This window comes from Esox lucius, chromosome 18, assembly GCF_011004845.1.
Source record: "Esox lucius isolate fEsoLuc1 chromosome 18, fEsoLuc1.pri, whole genome shotgun sequence".
In the NCBI taxonomy this organism is placed as follows: Eukaryota; Metazoa; Chordata; class Actinopteri; order Esociformes; family Esocidae; genus Esox; species Esox lucius.
Genome location: NC_047586.1, coordinates 8,497,940 through 8,522,721, shown reverse-complemented (window position 1 = coordinate 8,522,721; position 24,782 = coordinate 8,497,940). Strand labels below are relative to the sequence as shown.

Below are 24,782 nucleotides of genomic sequence, written 5' to 3'. Positions count from 1 at the left end.
TGATGTGCAGTTTGCAAATGCTTTTCCAGAGAAATGTTTGCCACATGTGCTTTATATAGTGGTCATAACACCTACTTAGTGCAGTTGAAAAGTGCTTGCATTTGACTTCAGAAAAGATGTACAAACCCTGTGAGTAGAGCATTGGATTGCTATGTATTGTCATCATAATTGTATGATGTTGTCTGCGTTAAACGTGTCTTAATGTATTGTAAGTTAGGTAGTTCTGTCCTTATACTGTCAGGTGATTTTCTGTATTATGTTATGTTATAATTTTTTGTGGACTCCAGTAAGACCTTCTGCTTTGTACAGCCAGTGATGGGGATCCTAATAAAATCCTTGTACAGTTGTGTAAATGTGATCACCAAGCAGGATATTACCATCCACCCCCCTCCAGATCTCTTCTCCCTGTGATGCTTAGCTGGAAACAATCAATGGCAGTTCTGGTGGGATCGGTCTAACAGCTTCGTCAGTGGGCAATCAGCACAAGAAGAAACAGGCTCTGAGAAGCACTATATTATAACATTTTCCGAATTCAACTTGACAATTCAGTAAATCTGTGTTGTTTAGGCTGACCATCTGTATAACATGGCTAGGTCTTACAAATAGAATAAAACCTAAAATGGGATAAAACGTAGATGACTACACAATAAAGTGGAAGGTTTTAATAATGTCGTTGCTGAGTCATTCCACTTTAAAAGCACAAAGCCATCTCAGATCATTCTGAAATCGCTTCAGTAGTTAGAAACAGACATGATTATCTTACATGAACATGATTTTGTTCATATAGAATTGGACCTCAGAGAGAATTAAGTAATTGAATGCACCCTATACATTTCCTTTCATAGGATTCATAATACATAATACAATAAATGCATTTTGGTACCACATTGGATATTGAAATAGTTGTGCAGTTAAGGTGGACATGGAACCTGCATTCATGGACCCTACACTAATGTGTGGTGGCTCAATAAAGATTTTCCTGTGTTTCATTTCTGACAACTTTACTCATGGTACTCTAATAATTAAATGTTATGTTAATCCTATGAATAAAATACTTTAGGTATAATCAGCTTAATTTCACAGATCACATACTAGTCAAACAAAATAATATTGCATATCCAATCTATTTCATATTGCAGTAACAATTTTAGAACAATCCAAGATGGTTTGTTTCATAGCTTGCCAAATGTAAATGGAATGATGCTACTGCTGGCTTTCTATAAGATTGTCAATCTTATTGTATTTTTACATTGACTTCTAAGCCACAATGCAGGTTTGATGGAGGCTAGGAGCTGGTTTGGTAATTCTTACATCTCATTTAATCAAAGGGAGCCCTCCTCAGAAAGAATAAAGTAACAAAATATGAACTACTTTGTGCTGTAGTCTTGATTTGTCAATTAAATAAATACTAGATAGCTTACAACTATAATTTCCAAGATATAGTTGATGGCAAACTGCACATTTGGGGAATACAGTACATTGCATGCAGTCTACTTCACCACTTTGCCTGAGTTACTGAGTGTCTGGGAGGAGCTCACTAATTATGCCCGTAAACATAGACACTACAACGGTGACATTTGCTAGGTTTCGCTGGCAGTCTTGCAGATGTAAATAACTAGTTTCTCAGCTAATGCTGGTCAAACATAGTACTTAAAGGCAAAAATATAAATGTGCTTTCATCAAACCAACCAACGTCATTTCACACTCTCGTCCGTAAATTGTTTTGTTTTTCTACCATAAGTTTGACTGTTCTCTGTCGCTGATATTCCCTATGTTCAAATGCTGGTATCCTTGTCCCAAGGCTGTTGTGCAAAGCATATGTAACCCTGCAATATTAATGATTCAAATTTTGTTTTATTAGGAGTTACGTTATATACAGTAGAGGCTGAAAATAAATGAGTAAATGGTACGTATTGGAAAGCTTGCCACAGCAGGTCACAGTGAGGAATGTTCCTTTACATGTTTTTATTTGACATGTTTTTGTCAAATAAAAACATGTCAAGCCTGTAGGCTGAATATACCCTCCCAACATTTATGCTTTGACATCATTGTTTATTTTTATAGGAGTTAATTTCTTATTCTTTTAATTGTATACAATTGTAATGTTTCCTCTTTAAAGATACCTCTGCATGGATGTCTTGACTGAACCAATAATGACTGTGGAAATGTATAATGCCCACCTGTGTGTAACTTGTCCTGCCATTAGCACCTACGCACGCTGTCTAAAGGGTTCACACCTAAAACGTTTGTGCAACGTTAAAGATAAGATTAATTAATGTAAGTTCATGTGGGATTTGTATGAATTTCTCTTCTACGGGGAACCAAAAAACACCAAACCACTGGATAGAAATGTGATATTTTAAGTGTTTATCACTGTACATTTTTTAAATGTCTTAATTGTGCCTTTCAAAGGCAGCAAACACCGGAACAGTTATTCTTCAGAATTTCTGAGCTGTGACCCAAACTAGTCACAAATACCCATCTGAGTATCCATTAGCAACAGATACAATCAGTCAGTTAAAATTCAAAGTGCTCTGGACAGTGGGATAGAGAAGAAAAGGTTATGGTACAGGCTTGTCATATGCCTTTTAAATCAGTCAAAATGAGGTACCATCATTTATCAGCCATTTTATATACAACCCAATATATATGTGGTAAAATGTCCAACTGCTTCAGGGGGCTATAGTCTCAGGTCTTCTTCATAAACACTCTGACTTGGACTGCTCATGTTTAACGCGCTCATTAAAAGACTTTGCTTGGCTTCTGTGAAACTGCACTTTGGTCTGTTCTTGTGAACTTCAAAGACACAAAATTAATGTTCTTATTCTGTGTTGTTACGTTTAATGAACCATAGGCAGGAATGGACCTGTGATTTTATATAACATACTGTGTATCGTCAATGGAGCGTGTACATGCATGCAGACGGTGTGTTGACATAGCAACTGTATCCATGTTTTTACAAACGCAAGGTTACATGTTAAACTTGGTACCATGAAGTCACCCATGTCGTCCATCTGTTAGGTCCTAAACGATACGACAATGGAAAACTGGGCAGGAAAGGTTATTTGGCTGTCTATGTTTACATTTACAGGGTACCCACTACCCACAACCACTGAAAGGAGCTGGCCAAACTTATTTGCAGAAACAGGGAACCAGTGAGGCATTGTGGTGTGGTAGAAGATCCTAGTATTCATTTTTAGCAGACGTTGTGCTGTGATTGCTACCATACAATGAGTGCACACTATTGTACCCTCTTTGGGTAGGGGAGGGTACAGGACAGTATGATGCAGAGGCTAAGGGAGACAGGTATCTACGGGGAGAGAGATAGGAATGGCACAGACACTCGGGCCAAACCGGGGCTCGCCACTGGGCGTGTATGGTCCAGAGTCGGGAGCTTATACCGCTACACCAGACTCCGGCGCTAGGGTAGGTTACTTACCAAATGTGGTAGTTAGCAGTTATTAGTTGCCTGTCCGATATAGTAATCAGGTATGTTACACTTGTAATCTGATGACTTTCAGTTGCTGGGTTATTACGTTGCTTTTAAGAGTCCTTGTAACAGGAAAAGAACCACCAAATGCATTGGTTGTGTTGTCCAAGTGGTCTTTGACTTGTTGTTGGAATTGCTAACCAACAAATAAAGAAGTGCCTTTTTTTCCATAAGACACAAAAGTGCCATAATGCATTGTGCTGATCCAATTACATGTGTTTTGTTACTTGATTACACATACTAAATGATTACAGTAAATGCTTTATTTTGTTAGTGAGTGTCTGTTCTAAATCATTTCCGCAAAATTACATTGGTTATTTCTTTTTAATTTTTACCAATAATAAATGTTTACATGACTCAATGTTTTTCATTCTTTTTCCCATTTCCTTTATTATCGTGGTTGTCGATATGGTAGTTTAGGCTGTTTTTGTGAATGATATTTAATCGGGTGAACAATGGAGCGTAAGAAATCGTCCATTTTCATGTGGCTCCTGCTAAGGTGGTATACTTTGAAGTGTGGGAATGTCTGCTGTTATGTCCAACACTCATCATTGTGCCCTGGTTTTGTTTGTTGTTAGATTAGTGAGATAAACCCCAGCTTCTGCGTCCAACAACAACAGCAACAGTGCGTATGGTACCAAGCCTAATTGTCCAGAGTCATTATAGACTTAGGTGGCCATACTTGTATTTTGGCAGGTTTGTTTGATGAGGGTGGGAGCAACAGTGCGTTTATTTGATCAGAAACAGTATTTTTGGTGTGTTTATAGTCATCAAGTCTCAACGTTTCACTGACATGCAATATTTATGTGGCCTCTATAAGGGAACTAGCTAAGTGCCATGTCAGCATGTCAGCAATAAGAGCAAACAGCTGAATGTGGAGTACAGAAAACACCTGATAGTCCTGATATTAAAAAAGTCAGCCCCTCTCATACTAGAAAGAGTTCACTTGGTGTGAACATGTAGGGACATTTTCCACTGTAGAGTACAATTAACTTGTTTTTGTTGAAGTATTCCTTAATATAAAATGTCTCTCGTAGTTTATGAGTAGAAAAATATTTTCTCTGAAACTACCTACATTACAACTGAAAATAATATATCCAAGTGACTGCTGTTCTACTATTTGTGATATGAAAGTGAAGTGGGATGAAATCTGCACTGTTTAATTGGTTAATATATTTTCACCGCAGACTTTTATATCCCGAACTGGGGTTGGCGTTCTGAATTTATTGACATTTTAATAGACTTTAATAGATCTTCCCCATGATTATCGTGCGAACATGGGCCCGTTCAGAACTGTGCCCTCTTAGTTTGCATGGTCGAGTTGTTTGCCCTTCCAGTCAAACCGGTCTGCTTCATTCAGGTGGCTGTTTAATTTAGGAAAGCCAGTTCAAGGCTACAACCGAACTGCGAGACGTCGGACGGTTTGGGGGGTGACCGGGAGAGCACAGAGAACCGCTGGTGAATTACTCTAGCTATAAATAAGGCTTTGTTTGGGGCTATACCGTGCTCGATGGCAGATCTAAAAGCATTGTTTATGGAGATTGTACCTTTAAACAGCAGGGATCATTCATCTCCATAAGTGTCATAATCCCCTGTCATTAAACAGAACCTGGCTGGGCTTGTTCAGATTTTTCACTTTCTGTTTCTGTCTGCTTTTTCTTCTGTTCCTGTCCCCGCTTTTCCTCCTCTCCCTGACTCAGCAGTTGGGTGCCGGGTGGTTTCACTTGGGAGGGGCTCTTATGACCGACACATGCTCACAGGCGAAGAAAATTAATCTTTCCATTCCCACTGAATATAATGGCATTGGAGATATCCATTTTGCAATGTAATGGCACTTGCAGCAATTATGGCGATTTTTCACTGTAATGTGTGACACAAATTTAAGATTTGACATTTGACTAGAAAATGGAGATCTGATCCTGAAATTCAGTTCCATCCAACTCATCTTTCCCTAAGTGGTCCCATGCTAAATATACCTTAGGTTTTCATATAATGACAGATTGCAATGTCCACACTTTTGCCTTTAAGGGAGCACAACTATGCAGCTGGCGTCAGTGTCCCTGAGCTAACCAAACTTTGGTGTCCCAAAAACCACCATCCACATCTTTGAACTGCCATCCATTGTTTATTGTCTATCACCTGTCTGTCTTATTTTTCGTGTCAGTATATCGTCATGAAACAACACATCGTGAGCTTGTGCGTGACCAAAAGTGTGAAAAGGTGCTTTTCTTTCCCAGCTACACTTTTCTCTGGGCATTTCATTTCTGTGGCGTAACTAGCCTTCATAATGTCTGCAGTATCAGGTGCCAGGATGATGAATCACCATGAAGCCATCAGTTGTCCCGTGCTCTCACTTGCTTTTAATCACATGCAGATCCCTGAACCTAAAGGCTATTTATGATAGACGGCACCCAGTCTTGAAGACACAGGTTTATGTTGACTGTCTTTCATAATGTTTGTGCCCATTTCCTATATTTCTCACGGTAGGAAAAACAGATAAAATAAGAATCTGTGACTTTTGGCATTATTGAACCATGCCATTATTGTCACCATGGGCCACAAATGAAGACTGTCCTTGTCTTTTCGCAGACCTCAAAGAGATAGGAAACTGCGTCATAGCGGACACAATATAGCAATTTGTGGTCAGCCTTCTAAAAGTGGCCAACGCTCTGTTACTGGTGGCTCTTGCCAAATTGTTCCCGGGGTTCAAGCAGGTGCATCAAAAAATATCCCTATTCTGTATGACTACTCACTTTATTTTTAGGGAAAAGAAAACATGTTTGTCCACGGTATAGCTTCCCTCTAAATAGATGTACTCCGTATAGTTTATTTTCACATGGCCATGCAGTTGTCATCCATTCACTTCAAATAGGACTACACAAATGTGCTGAGTTTATTTTGGTTTCCATAACCTATACCTTCCCTGTTGATTCTGTAGATAAAAAGGAGTGTGCTTATTGCGGAACAAGCTATTTTCCCTTCACTTGTGGTGCAGCTCTTTCTGAACTGCCACACTCTGCCCTAATTTGCACTGTAACTGTTGATTCGTGCATCCTGTCGTCGGGTCTTTGATGTATCTGAGAGAGCTGGCCTGTCGGACCTGGTGCCGGCCGCACAGATGCTGGGCAGTGCTCCAGTCAGGCCCCCCCCCCCCCCCACACCACAGTTACTATAACTGTGCCCAGCCTCAGGCTTCACATGGATGGGGGGAGCATTTCCAACACTCTCTCATCCACAGATATTCACTTGTAAAGCCACACACGCACAAACACACACAGACAGACAGGCGTACACACAGACACGCAGGCAGTCAGAAGAGACAGTCTCACACACAGACAGACACGCAGACATTCAGACTGATCAGTGTCCTATTCTCTGCCTGTCCTGCCGCTGTGCTCTCAGCTACATACAATGTCAATTGGCCTGACAAGGCCTGACGCTCACTGTATTATAATATCAGAATTCATAGGTTTTTTGATATGATGTTGCAATTGTCACCCATTCAGCGTTCCAAGTACGCCCCCTCAGCTGCAGAGGGAAGAAAGGAAGCCAGGAGAATACAATGGGTAATTAATGGAAGCAGTGGCAAAAACAACATATACAGTGGGGAGAACAAGTATTTACACAGCCGATTTGCAGGTTTTCTCACTTCCAAAGCATGTAGAAGTCTGTAATTTTTATCATAGGTACTCTTCAACTGTGAGTGACGGAATCTAAAACAAAAATCCAGAAAATGTTATTGCATGACATAAGTATTTGATACATCAGAAAAGCAGAACTTAATATTTGGTACAGAAACTTTTGTTTGCAATTACAGAGATCATACCTTTCCTGTAGTTCTTGGCCAGGTTTGCAAACACTGCGGCAGGGATTTTTACCCATTCCTCCATACAGACATTCTCCAGATCCTTCAGGTTTTGGGGCTGTCGCTGGGCAATATGGACTTTCAGCTCCCTCCAAAGACTTTCTATTGGGTTCAGGTCTGGAGACTGGCTAGGCCACTCCAGGACCTTGAGATGCTTCTTACAGAGCCACTCCTTAGTTGCCCTGGTTGTGTGTTTCGGGTCGTTGTCATGCTGGAAGACCCAGCCACGACCCATCTTCAATGCTCTTACTGAGGGAAGGAGGTTGTTGGCCAAGATCTCGCGATACATGGCCCCATCCATCCTCCCCTCAATACGGTGCAGTCGTCCTGTCCCCTTTGCAGAAAAGCATCCCTAAAGAATGATGTTTACACCTCCATGCTTCTTGGGGTTGTACTCATCCTTCTTCTTCCTCCAAACACGGCGAGTGAAGTTTAGACCAAAAAGCTCTATTTTTGTCTCATCAGACCACATGACCTTCTCCCATTCCTCCTCTGGAGAATCCAGATGGTCATTGGCAAACTTCAGACGGGCCTAGACATGCGCTGGTTTGAGCAGTGGGACCTTGCGTGCGCTGCAGGATTTCAATCCATGACGGTGTAGTGTGTTACTAATGGTTTTCTTTGAGACTGCGGTCCCAGCTCTCTTCAGGTCATTGACCAGGTCATGCTGTGTAGTTCTGGGTTGATCCCTCACCTTCCTCATGATCATTGATTCCCCACGAGGTGAGATTTTGCATGGAGCCCCAGACCGAGGGAGATTGACTGTCATCTTATACTTCTTCCAATTTTTAATAATTGCGCCAACAGTTGTTGCCTTCTCACCAAGCTGCTTGCCTATTGTCCAGTAGCCCATCCCAGCCTTGTGCAGGTCTACAATTTTATCTCTGATGTCCTTACACAGCTCTCTGGTCTTGGCCATTGTGGAGAGGTTGGAGTCTGTTTGATTGAGTGTGTGGACAGGTGTCTTTTATACAGGTAACGAGTTCATACAGGTGCAGTTAATACAGGTAATGAGTGGAGAACAGGAGGGCTTCTTAAAGAAAAACTAACAGGTCTGTGAGAGCCGGAATTCTTACTGGTTGGTAGGTGATCAAATACTTATGTCATGCAATAAAATGCTAATTAATTATTTAAAAATCATACAATGTTTTTTTTTGGATTTTTGTTTTAGATTCCGTCTCTCACAGTTGAAGTGTACCTATGATAAAAAAAAAAGTATTTCATTAAAAAAACCTATACATGTAAGTAGGAAAACCTGCAAAATCGGCAGTTTATCTAATACTTGTTCTCCCCACTGTAGAGAAACTACATGCATATTAAGGCAGATCCAGCCAGCTGGGTCCGAAGTAATTGAAGTAGGCTATACTGATGCAGTCAAAGAAGACGACCTATTGATATTTGTTGTGTTTACAAGGCATCAGTGGATCCCTATCTGATTTGTCAGGGTGATTATTTTTTTAGAACATTTTTGTAATGAAGCAGATGCTTAGTCAGAACCACTTGCGTTTGTGGGTATAAACATTTTGTAATGGCCACCCGTGGGAATCGAACCCACAACCCTGGCCTCGCCTTTCTTTGTTTTTCATTTCATAAAAGCAAAAAACTGTAAATAATTTTGATAATACTCTTATCCAGTGAGATCTACAGTAGTCATTGCATACATTTTGATATTTATTTTCATACTAAATGAAATCAAAATGTGTTTCACGGTTTTGTTTAATGTTTAAACTACATAATTTAGCCCTATGTAGCCTTTCGACAAGAAGTTTATTGCATGAAGTTGGTAGTGAGAAGTCTTATAGGTGCTTTTCTTTGTCGTCCAATGCTTCCCTCTGCTGGTGAATGTGTGCTTTTAAGAATACATCAGTGTCACTCAATATACAACTCCGGAAAAAATTAAGAGACCACTGCACCTTTCTCTTTCCTTTCCAAAAAAGTTGAAAAGGAAGGTTTTGAGTGAAGAACAGAAGGGTTAAAATTGCAAAATGCAAATTGAACACTTCTGTTCCTCACTCAAAACCTTCCTTTTCAACCTTTTTGGAAAGGAAAGAAAAGGTGCAGTGGTCTCTTAATTTTTTCCGGAGCTGTATATTATTTGCAGTGCCTTGTCATTCCTGAAACATTCAAAAGTGTCAATGTCAAAACGTTTAAGACTGTCTGGTCTCTGGTGACATATCCCACCTTCTGTTGTGGTCTGTGGTTATGGTCGGTCTTGTTCTTAGTGAATGAAGTGTTGCTCTTCTACCACGCGATGGCAGCGTGCTCATATTTTTTACAGCTTTTGGAAAGGTTGATTTTGAAGGGCCTCCTTGGGAACAGAGTGGAGCTTGAAAAAATATGTAGATTTTCTTTAAAGTATGCTGAAGTTATAACAGATGCTCCACAGTGTGTCACCGGCGTAATGCGTGTTGCATATGGAAACACTTGTAACTCCTTCAGGGATGTCATTGTGTGAGTTTAGCCTAGTGCTAGCTACAGCAGACATTCAAATTGCATACATGGCACAATATATAGCTACTTTATCATTTACTTACCAAGTTCTGTTGTAGGGCTTGTGACCTCCCTCAAACTGTACATTTTCCCAAGGCAACTACACCCATAATCCTGACTTACTATTTTGTTGAAAAAAATTTCAAACTGACCTAAGATTTCTTTCGGGGCGCCTTCAACCTACTCCCACACTGCAGCTAGCTTGCTGGTAATCATTTCACCATGAGCCTCTGGTGTCAGTGGCTTATGATCTCTGGTGAGGTGAGTACTGTGGGTTATGTTCATGAAAGCGGGATTGGAAAGGAGATGGAATTGAGTGTGAGAATGCTCTACTGTCTGTAGTGTGTGACCCGTGAAGCTCCCTGCATGAGAGCACCTCTCCTCTTTGTGCCAGGATGAACACCTGGTGATGAATACATGCTGTACTCATCTGCACAAGGGATATTTCCCCAAGATTTATACTCTCACACATGTGAAAATCAGTGCCACTTATCACATATTGGGCACATTCCTCTGCTATGGGGCTAATGATACTCAACTTTCTACATTTTCATTTGAAATTATTGTTTTCTGTCCGGTCGATATGACAAGTCTATCAGTTGCATTCCAATGTACGGTGCCATGCAATTTCTTCCCTGGTTTCCTATCCCAGTAGTGGAAAGATGTGCATTCCCCCATTTTAATTAATACAGTTTTCTTTGATTTTGTGGTTTTCAGGACGGGAGGTCAAGTGTGATATTTTGGCTGCCTGTTCTTTTAACAGAGATCGGAGCAGTGCAACATATTTCCCCTCTGCCCTAACATCTTCCTCTGGTACCTCCAGCCAGGCTGGGCCTGGGAACAGCTTTGAAGAGCAGCCTGTCTGAACCGCTGTCTCCAGTCTATCTGGAACATGACAGAACCTCCCGCTGCTTCCTGTGAGAGGGCTCAGAGAGTGGGTGTCTCAGACAAGGCATTTTCACTAATTGGTCCTCCACCCCGCCCACTCTGTGGTAAACTTCAGCATGAGTCAGTCTGGTTTTTCAGTGCAATCGTTCAAGATGCCGTCACAGACTCTGAGGTCAGTGGCTCATCGTCTCGGGAAGGCTGCAGGGCTCAAGGGAAGGGCGGTTTATGGGGAATAGGGTTCCATTTGGTATGCATCCTCAGTGTGTCCGTTGCTCATTATCCTCTGCTGAGAACCGTCGACTGGCTGAGAACCTTGTGACCCCAAATAGACAGTCCACTGAGTTTGTAGAGGACTTGTTGTGAGTCTCCTGACCTGCCCTGCCAGCGTGTCACATGGCGGTACTGAATATAATTCATCCACTCGATCTGGGCTGTTTGCCACATTACTTCCAGGAATAATCCCAAAGGTACTTATGACACAGAACAAGTAGAAGGTCTCCCTTGGCCGCCTCACACATTTTCTAAGAGGAGAATAGACACTCAGTGTCCCAGATTGTCTCAAAAAAATATTGCAGTGATTCGTATGTAGGGCAAGGTTAGAACTATTTTAAGGGAAAGGCATTTTAATAAGACCAAGGGGTTTGCTAATGTTAAATATTTGTAATGGAATTCTTAGAAAGACAGTTAATTGATCTCCATTCTAAACCTTGGTCATGTGTCCATTTGGGGGAACGTGGACCGAAGACCAATGGATGTTCTGCAAAGAAAGTATCCATTCTATTGTTTAGTGTTTATGCCATTGCACGCGTGTCTGTGCTACATTTAGTAGCGTTGTCCGTTTGTTTGTTTGCCCACAGAGGACGCCGGATGGTACTTCCCCAGTGTGAAGAGGGACCCTGGCCGCTACCTGCAGCCCTGCTCAGACTCCGTGAAGGCCTGGCTGAGGAGCATGAAGAGCGCTGGGAAGGTCCTTCTGCTCATCACCAGCTCGCACAGCGACTACTGCAGGCTCATCTGTGACCACATCCTGGGGTGAGTAAGGAGAGGGAACCTGTTCCGAAGGCTGGATCAGGGCCGCTGCCACTCTCACCACTCACTGACCGTCTGACCCAGGCAGGTCCCAGACCCAAAAACAGCCCGTTTGTGTCCACTGCCACACTCTTCCATGGGTTGGGCTCTGTTAGAGCGCTGTGTAGGGAGTACGGTGCAATTTGGGTCACAGGCCGCTAAACACACCTGACTGGGTCCTGGCACTCACCACGCTGGTCTAGCCGGGGAGCCGAAGTCCATCCGTGTTTATGGTGTCATGACAAGCCCCCACTTGTTTCAGCTTGTCTTGGTCTTTTCTCCCTAAATTCTAAATTCCTGTCCAGCCGTCACAGCCGGCATTCCTACCACAGACCTGGCGCGGGCACACACACAGAGCCACATACGAGCATGTGGTGTGCGTGTATGGAGGTTGCGCTCCCCTTGTTGCGTTCCGTCCTGTCGTCTGTGGTGTGTATCCACCAGGGGGTTGTCAGGGAAGCCTTTCAAGCACGACGTCTGAGAAACCTCACCGGCCGTGGAGACCGACCCTTTTGTACAAAATAACAAGCCATACGCCAGGGTAACATGTCCATGGGAAATTATACACAAACATCATTTCTCCATTCTAGAAGGACTTGTCCCCATATGCCTGACAAGTCCCCGCCACTTCCTGGCCAGCTACATCCTGCTGACCAGCACATCCTCTTAGTGTTGTGCCCCGTCAGCTCTTATTCCCAGCCGGCCCTGCAGGAACACAACAGCACAGGGGTAACCCCTCTAGCTGAGTGCGGCCTCGTGCCCTGGTCCTGTTTGTCCTAGCCCGGCTCATCGTAGAGTCCTTATAACTAGCCAGATGAAGCTGTGGTCTGACTGGGTCCGGAGGACTGGTCTGTGTCAGAATCATCGGTGCCTCTGTGTGTACACTGTGTGGTCCAGGGTTATTATTGCAGCCTCAACCCTCTTACACATTCGGTCAGGCAGCTAGAGGACGCCAGCTCCCGCAGCACATTGGTACTATGGCTGGTCTTGGCTCCTGGCGGAGTGTTTAATAGAAGTCCTCTAGGGAAGAGGCTCTGCCCGTTATCTAAACAGACACAATCATACTTCGCCGGTATTTCCCGATATTGGGAAACTTAATCATCATTTGTACTTAGTCATCATCTGGGCCACGGCCAAGCTACGGTGACGTTTAATGGCTGTGTGGTAAGTAACTAACCACACATCAAGGGGATTCATCTTTCTGCTCAGTTACGCCAGTTTATCTGAGTGTTCAGATGGAGAGTGAGCCTTAGAGGATGGGGGGGGGCAATAGTCAGTTTTGTTCTGGATGCTTGCTAGGTCTCCAGGGACCACTGTAGCCTCAGCTCTCCCCACAGCTATTTCCTGTCAAACAGTCTGGCCTGGCCGGGTCTCTGTTGTTCGTCTCCCCTTCCCCCATCTCCCGTCAACTGGTTCACCCCCTCTCCCTCCAGCGACCTTTAACCCTGCAGCATGCGTCGCCACCCAAGGACCCACCATGCCAGTTTGTTCAGAGGCCAGTTTTCTGGGGACACCAACACGGTTTGCTTCACCACTGTTGTAGTGGTGACTTATGCTTTTCTTTGTTCTGCTTTACGGGCTGGCCAGGAAGTGAACCTCCCGCCTGGAATCATGTTGTGGTTTGATTTTTGGCTTCACGTTCCTACTTGTCCAGCGAGTCGAGCTCTCATTTTGCAGTGTGCTCTATGGACCACATGCATTTCAATACCTCCCTGGCGTATAGTCAACCAGAGGTGAAGATTGCCCACTCATGTGATCTGACCTCTATTTCTGTCAGAAGTAAATATCCTTCTTTCATGACCCTGTCTCTGTGTGTGATCACATTTTATTTAATGCCTGAACGTCTCTCAGGAAGGTTTGTGGTCGAGGGACGTAGACTTGTCACAGAACGAGACCAAGTTAGGCAGGCCCCTAGCAGACCAGGACCCACGGCCCTCAGGGGTAGATAGGTATCTTTTGGACAGATGTCCTGGCAGGTCAATGCCCACAGCGAGATTAAACCATACTTCAGGAAAGGGATGTATACTGTAGTCTTGATGTTATTCGTTCAGGAATGTGTTTGACTCATACATCTAGGAGTGACATGACTTATACACAAACTTGCTTTTAAAAAACATATACGGGTTGAAAATGATTTAACTGTTTGTTATTGTTGGTTTTTCAATTATCAACTAAAAGGACTGGCCTACAGCGTAACATGATCCAGCCACTGCTATTCAATATGAGTATCTTCCCTCAGTAATGTGTTGGATTTGTCTAAAAAAATGCTTTGAATAGAGGACATAGAGGTTATAGTTGGCAACATGCAGTACCATTTTGTATTGTGTTCGGGCGTTTTGGTTAAGTATTACGTTGAAACTATCACAACCATTATACTTCACAATTGTTTTTTTAAATATGTTATTATGTGATTCAGATTACACAGCGTGGCTGTACTGCTAGGCCGTCACTTTACCATTTAGCTGTACAAAATCATGATAGCCAGAGTCCATGTAATGTATCCATTGACTTGTAAGTCTCTCTGGAGTAGTGGCCCAGGTCAATGGCTGGATGCAGCATGCAACTCTGGTTTCAATGTTTTAGTGCTTGGAACTGAGCGCTAACGCAAACCTATTGTTTACAATTAACATCAGTGGATCTGTCTACTTTAGTCTGTTGTGAGTTTATTTCTCTTTAAAATTGTTGGTATATTGTTGATCTTGTTCCTCTAACACGTCCCTCATGGGCTTTTTACAATGTTGAGTTAAAGTAAAATAATTTTATTGAGCCGCACATATCCATTTGGATGGCTTCCAATGTCTAACCTCACTTTTGAGTAATGAGGGGAATTCCTTTTAATTGTTTGTTACAGGAAGGACTGGGAGGAGCTGTTTGACGTCATTATCACCAACGCCTTGAAGCCTGGGTTTTTCTCCCTGGTTCCCCAACAGAGGCCCTTCAAGACCCTGGGTGAGTACCTGACTACGGCCTGCCTGGTTCCCTGACTGTCTGCCTGTCCATACCGGGTCCAGTTTCCCAGTCAACCATCAGGATCCTGTCTACAACACATACCTCTCCAACACTAAGCACTGCAGATACGCTCCCCTGGCTACATCAAAGAGATGGTGACATGGCTGCTTCCTTTACGGCCCAGATGGATCTCATAACGGTTATTACCGCAACTTATTGACCTTTAAGGATGAGAAAAGCATGTGGAGTTGGCAGAATATAAAACCCCAAAGTCAAAATCTTAAAGATGAACTACCAGCAAGGTAACTGGTGAGCATCACTCCTTCCATTGCACCCGTGACAGGGTTTGATTTGGTTCCTATCAATTGGACCTGTGATCGACCCGCCGCGCCAGTGTTGCTGCCACAGATGTGATATTTCGTCCTGGTTGGTCGGTCAAGGTGTGTACTGGCTCCGAAAAGCCTCTCCATCTGGACAGGGTTCCTGCCAGGAACAACACTGTGGCTGCGCATGAGGTGTGTGGAAGCTAAACGCAACGACCCAGCCGCTCGCACATTCGGGCCCTCGCCACGTTGGCAGACAGAGTCCGTTGCGTGTTGTTTGGTCTTTGCAGTGTGCATGCCGGTCGACGGACTGTGTTTCTGCAGACCCAACGAGGTGTGAATGCCACTGTTACCCGTAGCTAACAAGGATACTAATTAAGTCCTAAATCCTGGTCCGTTCAGATACTGTCCTAGTGATGTTGGCATTGAGCGGATACCTTGGGGGTCTTTTTGGATACAGCGCCACTCGCCAAACATGCACAAGTTGTTTCGCCTGGGCTGTTACGCTCTAGCCGTGTTGCTATGGTGATTCTGTCAAAGAGGATCAAGTGAAGAGGTGAGCCAGGTTGACAAGGTTTGTTAAGCTCAGTCCAGCGTGTCTAGTCGCGTGCTCAGTGATTTCCCCTGCTTTCCCAATGGGAGTCCCTTGACACGCAGCAGAGGTGGCACGTCCTGCTCTGGGAAAACGCACACAGAGGTGACAGGACAACAGAGGTGACAGGACAACAGAGGTGACAGGACAACAGAGGTGACAGGACAACAGAGGTGACAGGACAACAGAGGTGACAGGACAACAGAGGTGACAGGACAACAGAGGTGACAGGACAACAGAAACGTTGGCCCACCAGATGACGGGACGTGCACAAGAACCGCGAGCCGAAAAACACATCCCCTTCCCAGGTGGTGTCCGTTTACCAACGTGTTAGTTTGGCTGCGTCCTTGTTCAGCACGGGGGGTTGTATTATATAAGTCCTGAGAAGAGCGCGGCTCCTGCCAGGTCCTGTGTTAGACGGAGTGATTTCATAAATGGATCCATTGCTTTGGCCGCTAGCTTCAGGCTCCTCCCAGACATTTACTGAGCGTAGTGAATCCCATTCCCTACGTTTGACCAGAGCCCTATGGAAGCAGCCTCAAAGGGATTAGTGGAGCGTTTGAGACGTGGCCATGGCCTTCATTTTTCCAGAGGACGCCAAGCCAGCCACGTCTCTCTCTTAACATTTGCCTTACATTTAAAATGCCACTGGATTTAACATCCTAAAAGGTGGCCAGTATTCTCCTTGGTGGCGTGTGTAGATGTGAGGCCATTTGTCTGCGTGTGTGTGTACATTTCTTGGGGGGCTTCCAGAGACCACACACTTCATACTGCATTCTTTCAATGTTCCTTATGATTTCACACAGCTGTTACTTTGTGTATACGTGTATGTGTGCGCTCCCATGTGTGCTAGATAGACACACATTTAAGCTTTCTTGCTCTCCTGCCACAATATTTACATAGTATTTCACCTCAGGGTTAACCTGGAGTTGTCCGCTTAAGGACTGTCGTTTTACCAAATGAAGATGTTCTCATGCTGCTGGTCTTAAGCACCCGTCTGTTGTCCGGAATTGTTTAATCAGCCAATCAGAGCAGGCTGGGCACAATAATTACTCACACTTTGAGGAGTTTTCTGGGGCCTCTCTCCTTGTAGCTTGTAGACTCTGGATTGTAAGATTCCAGTCTCTCTTTGTCTTATCTAGGTTCAGTTCCACTATCACTACCTCTAAAACTTTAAGTCTGAGGTTTTTGCTACAGCTGTAGCGCAATCAACCAGGACAAATCCCTCTTCAATGGTCCCTGGTCAATATTAGTGAACTAGATAGGCAATAGGGTGCCATTTGGAAAGCAAGCCCTGACTCTGCTTTCACTCCGAGGACTGTTTTCATTCACTGTGCTGATAATGGCTGCTTTACTGTAATGTGTACCGGAAACCTCTATCCAGGCTTGGACCACACGGTGAGACATAAATATTATCTGTTAAGGAACCATACTGCCAGTAGGCCAATTCCCCCTAAAGAAAAAAATGCTCTTTAATAATGGGTGCTTTCATAGAAATGGGGAGTTATCGACATTGTTTTCCACATGGTGGTTGCTTGTGGTCTCCGTGTTGACTCAGTGTTGAGAGGTGTGGTTGAGAGGTGTGGTCGTGTGCTGGAGTGTTGCGGTCCTACATGTCGATGTCATTGGGACCACATGGATACCTGGGACTTGTTGCCATCTTTGTCCCTTAGTGAATGACGTGGAGGAGAGTGAGGGGCTGCCGTCCCTGGACAAGCCTGGTTGGTACTCTCAAGGCAACTGGCCCCACCTCCACGAGCTGCTCAAGACCATGACTGGCAAACCTGAGCCCAAGGTAAGCGGATACATTTTTGGACTAGTTGATTGATTGGTTAGTCGCTTGCCTATTTTTTGTCCTTCAAGAGGAGATTCTGCTCAGCAACCACTACTGTAGTGGTATCCAAAGAACCATGTCTTTATCCTGGGGGGGAGAAAAGGTCTCCACAGAACAGTGTAGGTGCGCTTGGCGTTTCTGTTTTCTGGAAAACACACACAGATGTGATGTGGTGTGTAAATCAACTTGGGGTAGATTCACGCTGACGTGACAAACGAGAGATTCCTCTGTACACCTGCAGCAGTTGGCCTGGGTGTTGACAGGGATGTAGTGCCCGCCAGAGAGCTGCCTGGCCTGCCCAGAGGCTCTCTCCGATAAACACACCCTCACTGTTGAGTGCACAGCAGTAACCCTGGCGTGCAGCTTGTTCGCCTGCCTCCGAGAGCTCTGTCTTAGCCTGGAGGTAAGGCCTGGGCACGCTCACTCAGCCTGAGGAAGCGCCGTGTAAAGCTACCTTGAGTACACCCAGGAACGCCTATCATCGTCCATGTCCTCAGTCCCCCCTCTGGGGTGGGGGGTGTGTGTTTGGGGTGGGGGGGGTGCTCAATGCCCCCTCTGTTCTGAAGCCACGTGGAGAAAGCGCTTGTGGAATGCGGTGTCAACCTGCACTCAGGGCAGCTTAAAGTTGCCCCTCTGGGGTGACCTGAGGCAGTCTGTGTTTTGGGCTCTCTCTGCTTTCACCTGACAGGACTTAACGTGGTCCTGCTGGGTTCGGCTGAATGGGAGGCATTCAGGGCAGATTACAGTTCCCCGTAGGTCCCTGGTAGCAGGGTGCACAGGTCCAGCTGCAACATGGAGGATCAAAGCTTAGACACTAAGCTGCCCGGTTCATACAGACATCATCATTCCGTTCTTGTGAACGAGTCAATTATTTAAATAAAACTCATTTTAATTAAGTGAAATGAGTACTCGAGCGTGGCTAGAAGGGTTGACATGCTCCACACCCGCTTCTCTCGCTCTGGAATTCCAGCCCCTTGTCTCCACCCCCCATCCCCCAAGCCCCCACACAAGTCTAACCATTCTTGAAGTTATGTTCTGGCCATATATATTCATGAGTTGGTTTTTGCTGTCAAAAGGCCTGTTTTCTCCATCGTCCTGCTGGAGCTACTGAATCTTCTGTCTGCTTCAGAAATATGACCTTCCCCTCCTACGCCAGTCAGAGTCTCAAAACGGACAGGGGGACAGAGAAGGGCAGTCTTGTCGCAGTTAAAACCTGAACCCGGTTGTTATTCGCTTATGAAACCGTGTTCAGCCCCATGAAAGCTTCTCGAGAATGTTTTGCCACTGTGTTGTAATTCCCGGCCCAGTAAATATTTATCGTACTGATCCAATGACTCTGGCTGTGGTGGAGAGCGAAGAACCATCGCTACGCAGCAGCGCTCTCCCCCTCTGGAAAAATCCGGGGAAACCTGATACCTTAGTCCCCCCCGCCAGACCCCCCCCCCCCCAGCCCTGGAGCTCCACAGCCTGGGCTCCGGCTGGTCGGCTGGCTGTCCTGTTTATTTATGCATGGAACAGCAAGACCTGGTCACAGACGCTGTGAAGGGCACAAGAAGAGGAGGGGGTTTCCGGAGTGAGTCCAGTGGCCCACAGGAACACATTAGAGACCCTCCATTTCTCCCTCTCCCCCCTTTATGGGTGTCTGCCTCATCGATACCCCCCTCCAAAACACACACACCCAACTCTGCATTCCACACACACAGCTGTGTGAAAGACTCTGTAGTGTGTTTAGTGCACTAGTGTTTTTCATGATCTGTATAGCACACTATCCTCAGTGACATCCATACAGCACACAATCCTCAAGGCCATTATCCTTATAGCACAATATCCTGAGTGACATTATCCTTATAGCGCATTATCTTCATCGACATGGCGTAAACATTCAGTTTTTATTAATGTGACCCCTTGCAAATTCAGGGTTTTGAGATGTGCCCAAACTCAAGGAGGTATTTCCTCTAATTGTTTCCATTTTGGAATAATTATTTTAGCTTCCCAGTTTTTACAGTGACATTTAAATAATTTTTGTTTACTGGTAATGTGTTGGAAAGTCTTTTGTAACATGGGGTTGCCAGTCTGGTTTTGTACGCTGTTCAGCGAAGCCTGTCTTACCATGAGCAAAAGAGTCATAATGGTCTCTTAAGGAGTGACACATTTCAGAGCTACATCGTGTCTGGTCTGGTTTGCCCTGAGGGGCAATAAATACTGCCAAACGTTCCCTTGAAACAGATTCAACCAAATTGCTATTTTACTACACAGCACCGCTGCTGAACAAATCAGAGGAAGAAGTCAGTTTGTGTGATAGAAGAGTCCACTTAATCCACTCAGCGGCTGCTCAGCCAATGGCCAATGGCCTCGTTCTCTCCCCTAAACTCTACAGGTGGTGTACTTTGGGGATAGCATGCGGTCTGACATGTTCCCCGCCAGCACTTTTGGGAAGTGGGAGACAGTGATGATCGTGGAGGAGATGGAGGGAGAGGGTGTCCAGTGGAGCGACGCAGCGAAGACCAACGAGGCCCATGTGGAGCCTCAGGAGAAGAAGGGAAAGTTTGAGGTGAGTTCACGCGAGCAGCTGTTTCCGCTTAGCGCATTTGCCCACCTTCCCCTGCCGCCCGAGAGACAGAGCCGCCCCCTGGCACAGTGCCACGGTACACCTACTGTGGCGTGTGTGTTCATTCTGTAAGCATTATAAAAATAAAAAAACGTCTGCAATTACAGTGTTACAGGACTGGAAGTATACAGTGTATGTTCCGTGTTGCAACAGTTCCAACTGCAAAGGATAAGCCTGTGAATGCCTTCGTGTTGAAACAGGCTCATGTCAGTCTGTAGTTCTCACAGGCAGCCTAGTGTGAGACAGAAAACATTTTAGGGCATCTGATGTAAAAGGAAATCCTCTCGCACCTTATTGGTAATGTCAAGCAGCGGTGCTTTCTCCCTGACTGACCAGGACATCAGTGTGCCCGGTATCCATAGCGGCTGGATGGTCAGTACTTCCTGTGAGTGTGCCGGGCTAGCGGATGTATTCCTCCAGACAGCAGGCAAATTAAGTGAGGCTGTATATCTGTTTCCAGGAGTGATGAGATGAGAGAACCCTGGTGTGAATAGATCAGTCTCTGAAGGGAGGGGATCATGCTCTGCTTCAGTATGTCACAGTACATGTTGGCATTCATGGTTCCCTCAATGAACTCCCCAGTGCCGGCAGCACTCATGCAGCCCCAGACCATTACACTCCCACCATCATGCTTGACTGTAGGCAAGACACACTTGTCTTTGCACTCCACCTGGTTGCTGCCACACACGCTTGACCCCATCTGAACAAAATAAGTTTAACTTGGTCTCATCAGACCACCAGACATGGTTCCAGTAATCCATGTCCTTAGTCTGCTTGTCTTCAGCAAACTGTTTGCGGGCTTTCTTGTGCATCGTCTTTAGAAGAGGCTTCCTTCTGGGATGACAGCCATGCAGACCAATTTGATGCAGTGTGTGGCGTATGGTCTGAGCACTGATAGGCTGACCCCCCCACCCCTTCAACCTCTGCAGCAATGCTGGCAGCACCCATACGTCTATTTCCCAAAGACGACCTATGGATATGACACTGAGCACGTGCACTCAACATATTTGGTCGACCATGGCGAGGACATTATGATTTGGCTCAACGCTTTTGATCTGCTTCAGCCGGCGTGTAACACACCAGACAGTCTCCAAGAGCAGCCCAGAACAACATGTTTCCCATCATTTTCCACAGATTCCTTTGGGTTACATTTTGTCCCTAAATATCTGAATAGGCTATGTAATGTTCTGTATAACTTTGTAAGTAATAAATTATATACAGTATTATGAGGTTCTGTATAGTGTAGAGAGATTTGAAACTTGGGAAGAAGAATAAATTATGTCCCTTCTCTTTTAACAATAACTTGGAATAATGTTGTATTAATAAACTCTAACTAACTAGAAAAGGTTCTTAGAAGACCTGTTTTATACATAAAAAATGTGGGGGAACTCCGATATGTTTTTTGAAGAACCCTTCAAAGGATATTTAAACATTTAGATCTGCTGACTGAGATGGCTGTGGCATATCATGAAACATCCACTGTTTAGCAGTCTTAATCACTGGCTAATGCACTATAAGTCCTGGCTAAATGTGACCTATCACTCCTTTCAAAGTCACTGAAATCTCTTCTTCAAGCTATTGTACTCAAACAGTTTGGCAACAGTTTTGGCAACTGCTTAGCATTAGCAACCTTTTTTTATTAGGTTTTAGGCAACATAAAAGGTCTGTAATACACTTTCTTGTTAACCACATCCTGTTGGTTACCAGCACGTATTAGAGATAAAGACAACAGTATTCTCAGCATATTTCTCAGAAATATCATGAAAGTACTGTCACTACTTCTTAAGTACTTCAAAAAGAAATTTGAGTTAAATATGGTACTTGTAAAAACCTTTTTGAGTTTCCATTTCTATTTAGAAGTGGATCCTTTATTATGAGTTACATCCCCTCCTGTCAGATACATTCCTCCCTCATTAACACATGTGATATGCTTTCAGGACCAGGGCATGAAAGCACCTTCTGCTCCATCAGAACAGTGGGGATCCTACTTTGTGGATGCGCACAAGACCGATGGTGACGATGAGGAAAGCCAGAAACTCACCTGGTGTTGTCATAGTATCCACAAATACAGCACCATGGCTATCCCCAGTGTGGAGTCAATTGCAGGTACACGAAGCATAGGCCTCTGGGAGCTCACTGTGTTGACTACTGGTTTATATGATTATTTCTGTATTAAAACTGTGGATGCTGGCCAATACAACATTTTAGAGGCCCTTCTTTTGGCCGCAGATTAAGAAACAATAGGTGTTTGGTGCACATTTTCCTCAGATTGACATGTTTTGCCATGGTTTATACTGTTTGAAAGTTGTCTGATATCAATGCCAAAGTCAATGCAGTTACAAAAATATCTCTGAAATTTGGGGACATTTTTATTTGAGTGAGTTAGATCTCAAAGATGATATATTCCACATAGTTTATATCAGATATATTATTATATATAACATATTTCATTATGTTTAAAATCATAAATTCTTAATTTTTGGATTTAGGTCACCAGAAAGCCTACCCAATACTGTTCTATAAAGAAGAAAACCTGGCCTGCTTATCTTCTGTAGCTCATTTTGTCTTTAGAGAAGTAGTTTGGAGAGGAATTTGACTGCATACATTCCTTTACTGCCTTTATTTTTATAGTAATGCCATTTAAAGTATTTTCTGATCCTTTTTTTTGGTGCTGGGTTCAGTGGTGCTCTGTACAATTTCCAGAAATCATATATAAAATGTGTTTAGTCATGGACCTGTTCATGAAGTAGGCAGTATGGTAGCTTTAGGGGTTACTGCTAAGATTAGTCGGTATGTCAAAGTATTCACTTTTCTCTCCTCCCCTTTAGATCTTCCCCTGGACTACAAGTTTCCCAGGTTCTCGCCCAACAAACCCTGCACCACTGGCTACTACCCCAGACCCCCAGATTCCCTGCTGAGGAAGTGCCAGAGTCAGTTGTCTTAAGTAGTCCTCCTCCCCAGAGTCACCCCCCTCCTCACCCTCTTCAGCCTAAGGGGGAGGGATGTGCATCCATGTTGTATGTAGTTTCCACAACTGAATCATGCCATCCATCCCTAGAGCACAGGATTTCACGCCTACATTGATAGAAACCATGTGAATGTAAAAGCACAGTATCTTTCTGTAAGTAACCTGGCTACATTTGAACGTTGTTATGTACGTGGATTATTGTACATGTTGTGTGAAAAATATGACCTCTTTCACGTCTGCGAGTGTGTCAGCATACAGAGCTGATTAAAGCGTAATATTAATCATATTGTTTTGTGTGAAGACCACTATTTTGTAATGAAGATAGATAGTCAGTTGATGTATGAGTTTAGTTCCCTATTAAATACAAGTAAATGTATGTAACAACTAAACAACCTTTCCAGCCCTCCAATTACTGTCCCACACTTAGTTTGTTTTGTGTCTCTTTACCTCAAAAGTCTAATCTGCGCTGAAATGCAACATTGAACAGCCACAGCAGTGTTTGTTTCCTGATGGATGTCCAGTATCTATGGTAATAATGTGTGTATAAATATCAGTACAGAGGAAATGCTTTACCTTTTGGAGCATGTTAAGTTACTGTTATTGGTATGCATACAATTAAGCAGAATCAAGTTTGCTGTTTATTGTGGGTTTTTTTCTATAATGGGTTGTTAGGATCATGGGTTCTAATTGGATGAAAGCTTTGGTATATGAGACCGCATATACAATTAGCAGGAAAACAAAATGCTAATAGCATTGGTAACTGGTTCGTAATAGCAATAAGGCACCTTTGGGGTTAGTGGTGTATTGGCAATTATGCATGGCGAAGTTCTGTATCCAGACACTCGCGTTGTGCGTAAGAATGGCTCTTAGCCATGGCTTATTGGCCATATCCCACAACCACTAGTGCCTTAGGTGTAGCATTTCCCCTGTTGATTTTGTTGACCATTGTTCTTGAAGAGATTCCACAACCTGTCCTCAGTGTTATCTTTCTCTTTAAAAAAAAAAAAGAGAGTAGTGAAATAAAACTCTTCCTCTTTTAAAATGTAATACTGGATGGTGAAGGACTAGGCTGTGGTGTACTTTATGTATTCTTTTTGTGCAGCATTATAGTGCTGTTGAAGTGACTGTAAAAATGTGGAATACTTATGCTTCATATGCAGTACCAAGTTGAAGATATGCTTTAACCGACTTCCGAATGGTTAGATATTTTGTTGTGCTGCATATAGGCTATTTGTTTTATATTTACAAAGTCTTAGTATACTTCAAATTGTATATTTTGACAGTAGGCTAATTACTGTATTCATTGTTAAGAGAGAACATTACCAGAATTGGTCAGCCAAAGTTAACTATTATTTATGTTTTTGTGTGTTGGTGTTAAATGCAATGCAGCTTTAGTGATTGTATTCCATGTATTTTTTTTCTCCATCTCATTTGGAAGGTTTTATATGCCCATTTGCCTTATGTTGAATTCATTCGTGCTCTTGTGTTCTAGAAGACGCAGGGAAAGTGTTCAATGTACTGTCTATGAAATAAAAACTGTTCTGCAAATTTGTTACACACTGCCTTTTCATGCACCTTTTTGTGTTTTCTTGACTGTGAAATAAAACATCTGACAATGTGTCAAAGTTAGAAATCACTATCGAATCTAATAAGTTTGGCTTCCTTGAATTACATAGAATTGCATATACGATCAGTAATATCCGTCTC

General features: G+C 43.8%; 1 protein-coding gene across 1 annotated transcript in view; it reads left to right on the top strand.

Annotated features, from left to right (window-relative positions):
• nt5dc1 (5'-nucleotidase domain containing 1) overlaps positions 1-24,630 on the top strand; it is a 42,409-nt gene extending 17,779 nt beyond the window's left edge. The window contains exons 7-12 of the mRNA XM_010882857.5: positions 11,591-11,765; positions 14,653-14,750; positions 17,339-17,460; positions 19,877-20,050; positions 22,045-22,213; positions 22,936-24,630. Of these exons, the coding sequence (XP_010881159.3) occupies positions 11,591-11,765; positions 14,653-14,750; positions 17,339-17,460; positions 19,877-20,050; positions 22,045-22,213; positions 22,936-23,051 (854 nt within the window). The 3' untranslated portion in view covers positions 23,052-24,630. The remainder of the gene's footprint in view (positions 1-11,590; positions 11,766-14,652; positions 14,751-17,338; positions 17,461-19,876; positions 20,051-22,044; positions 22,214-22,935) is intronic.
• The last annotated feature ends 152 nt before the right edge of the window (positions 24,631-24,782 follow it).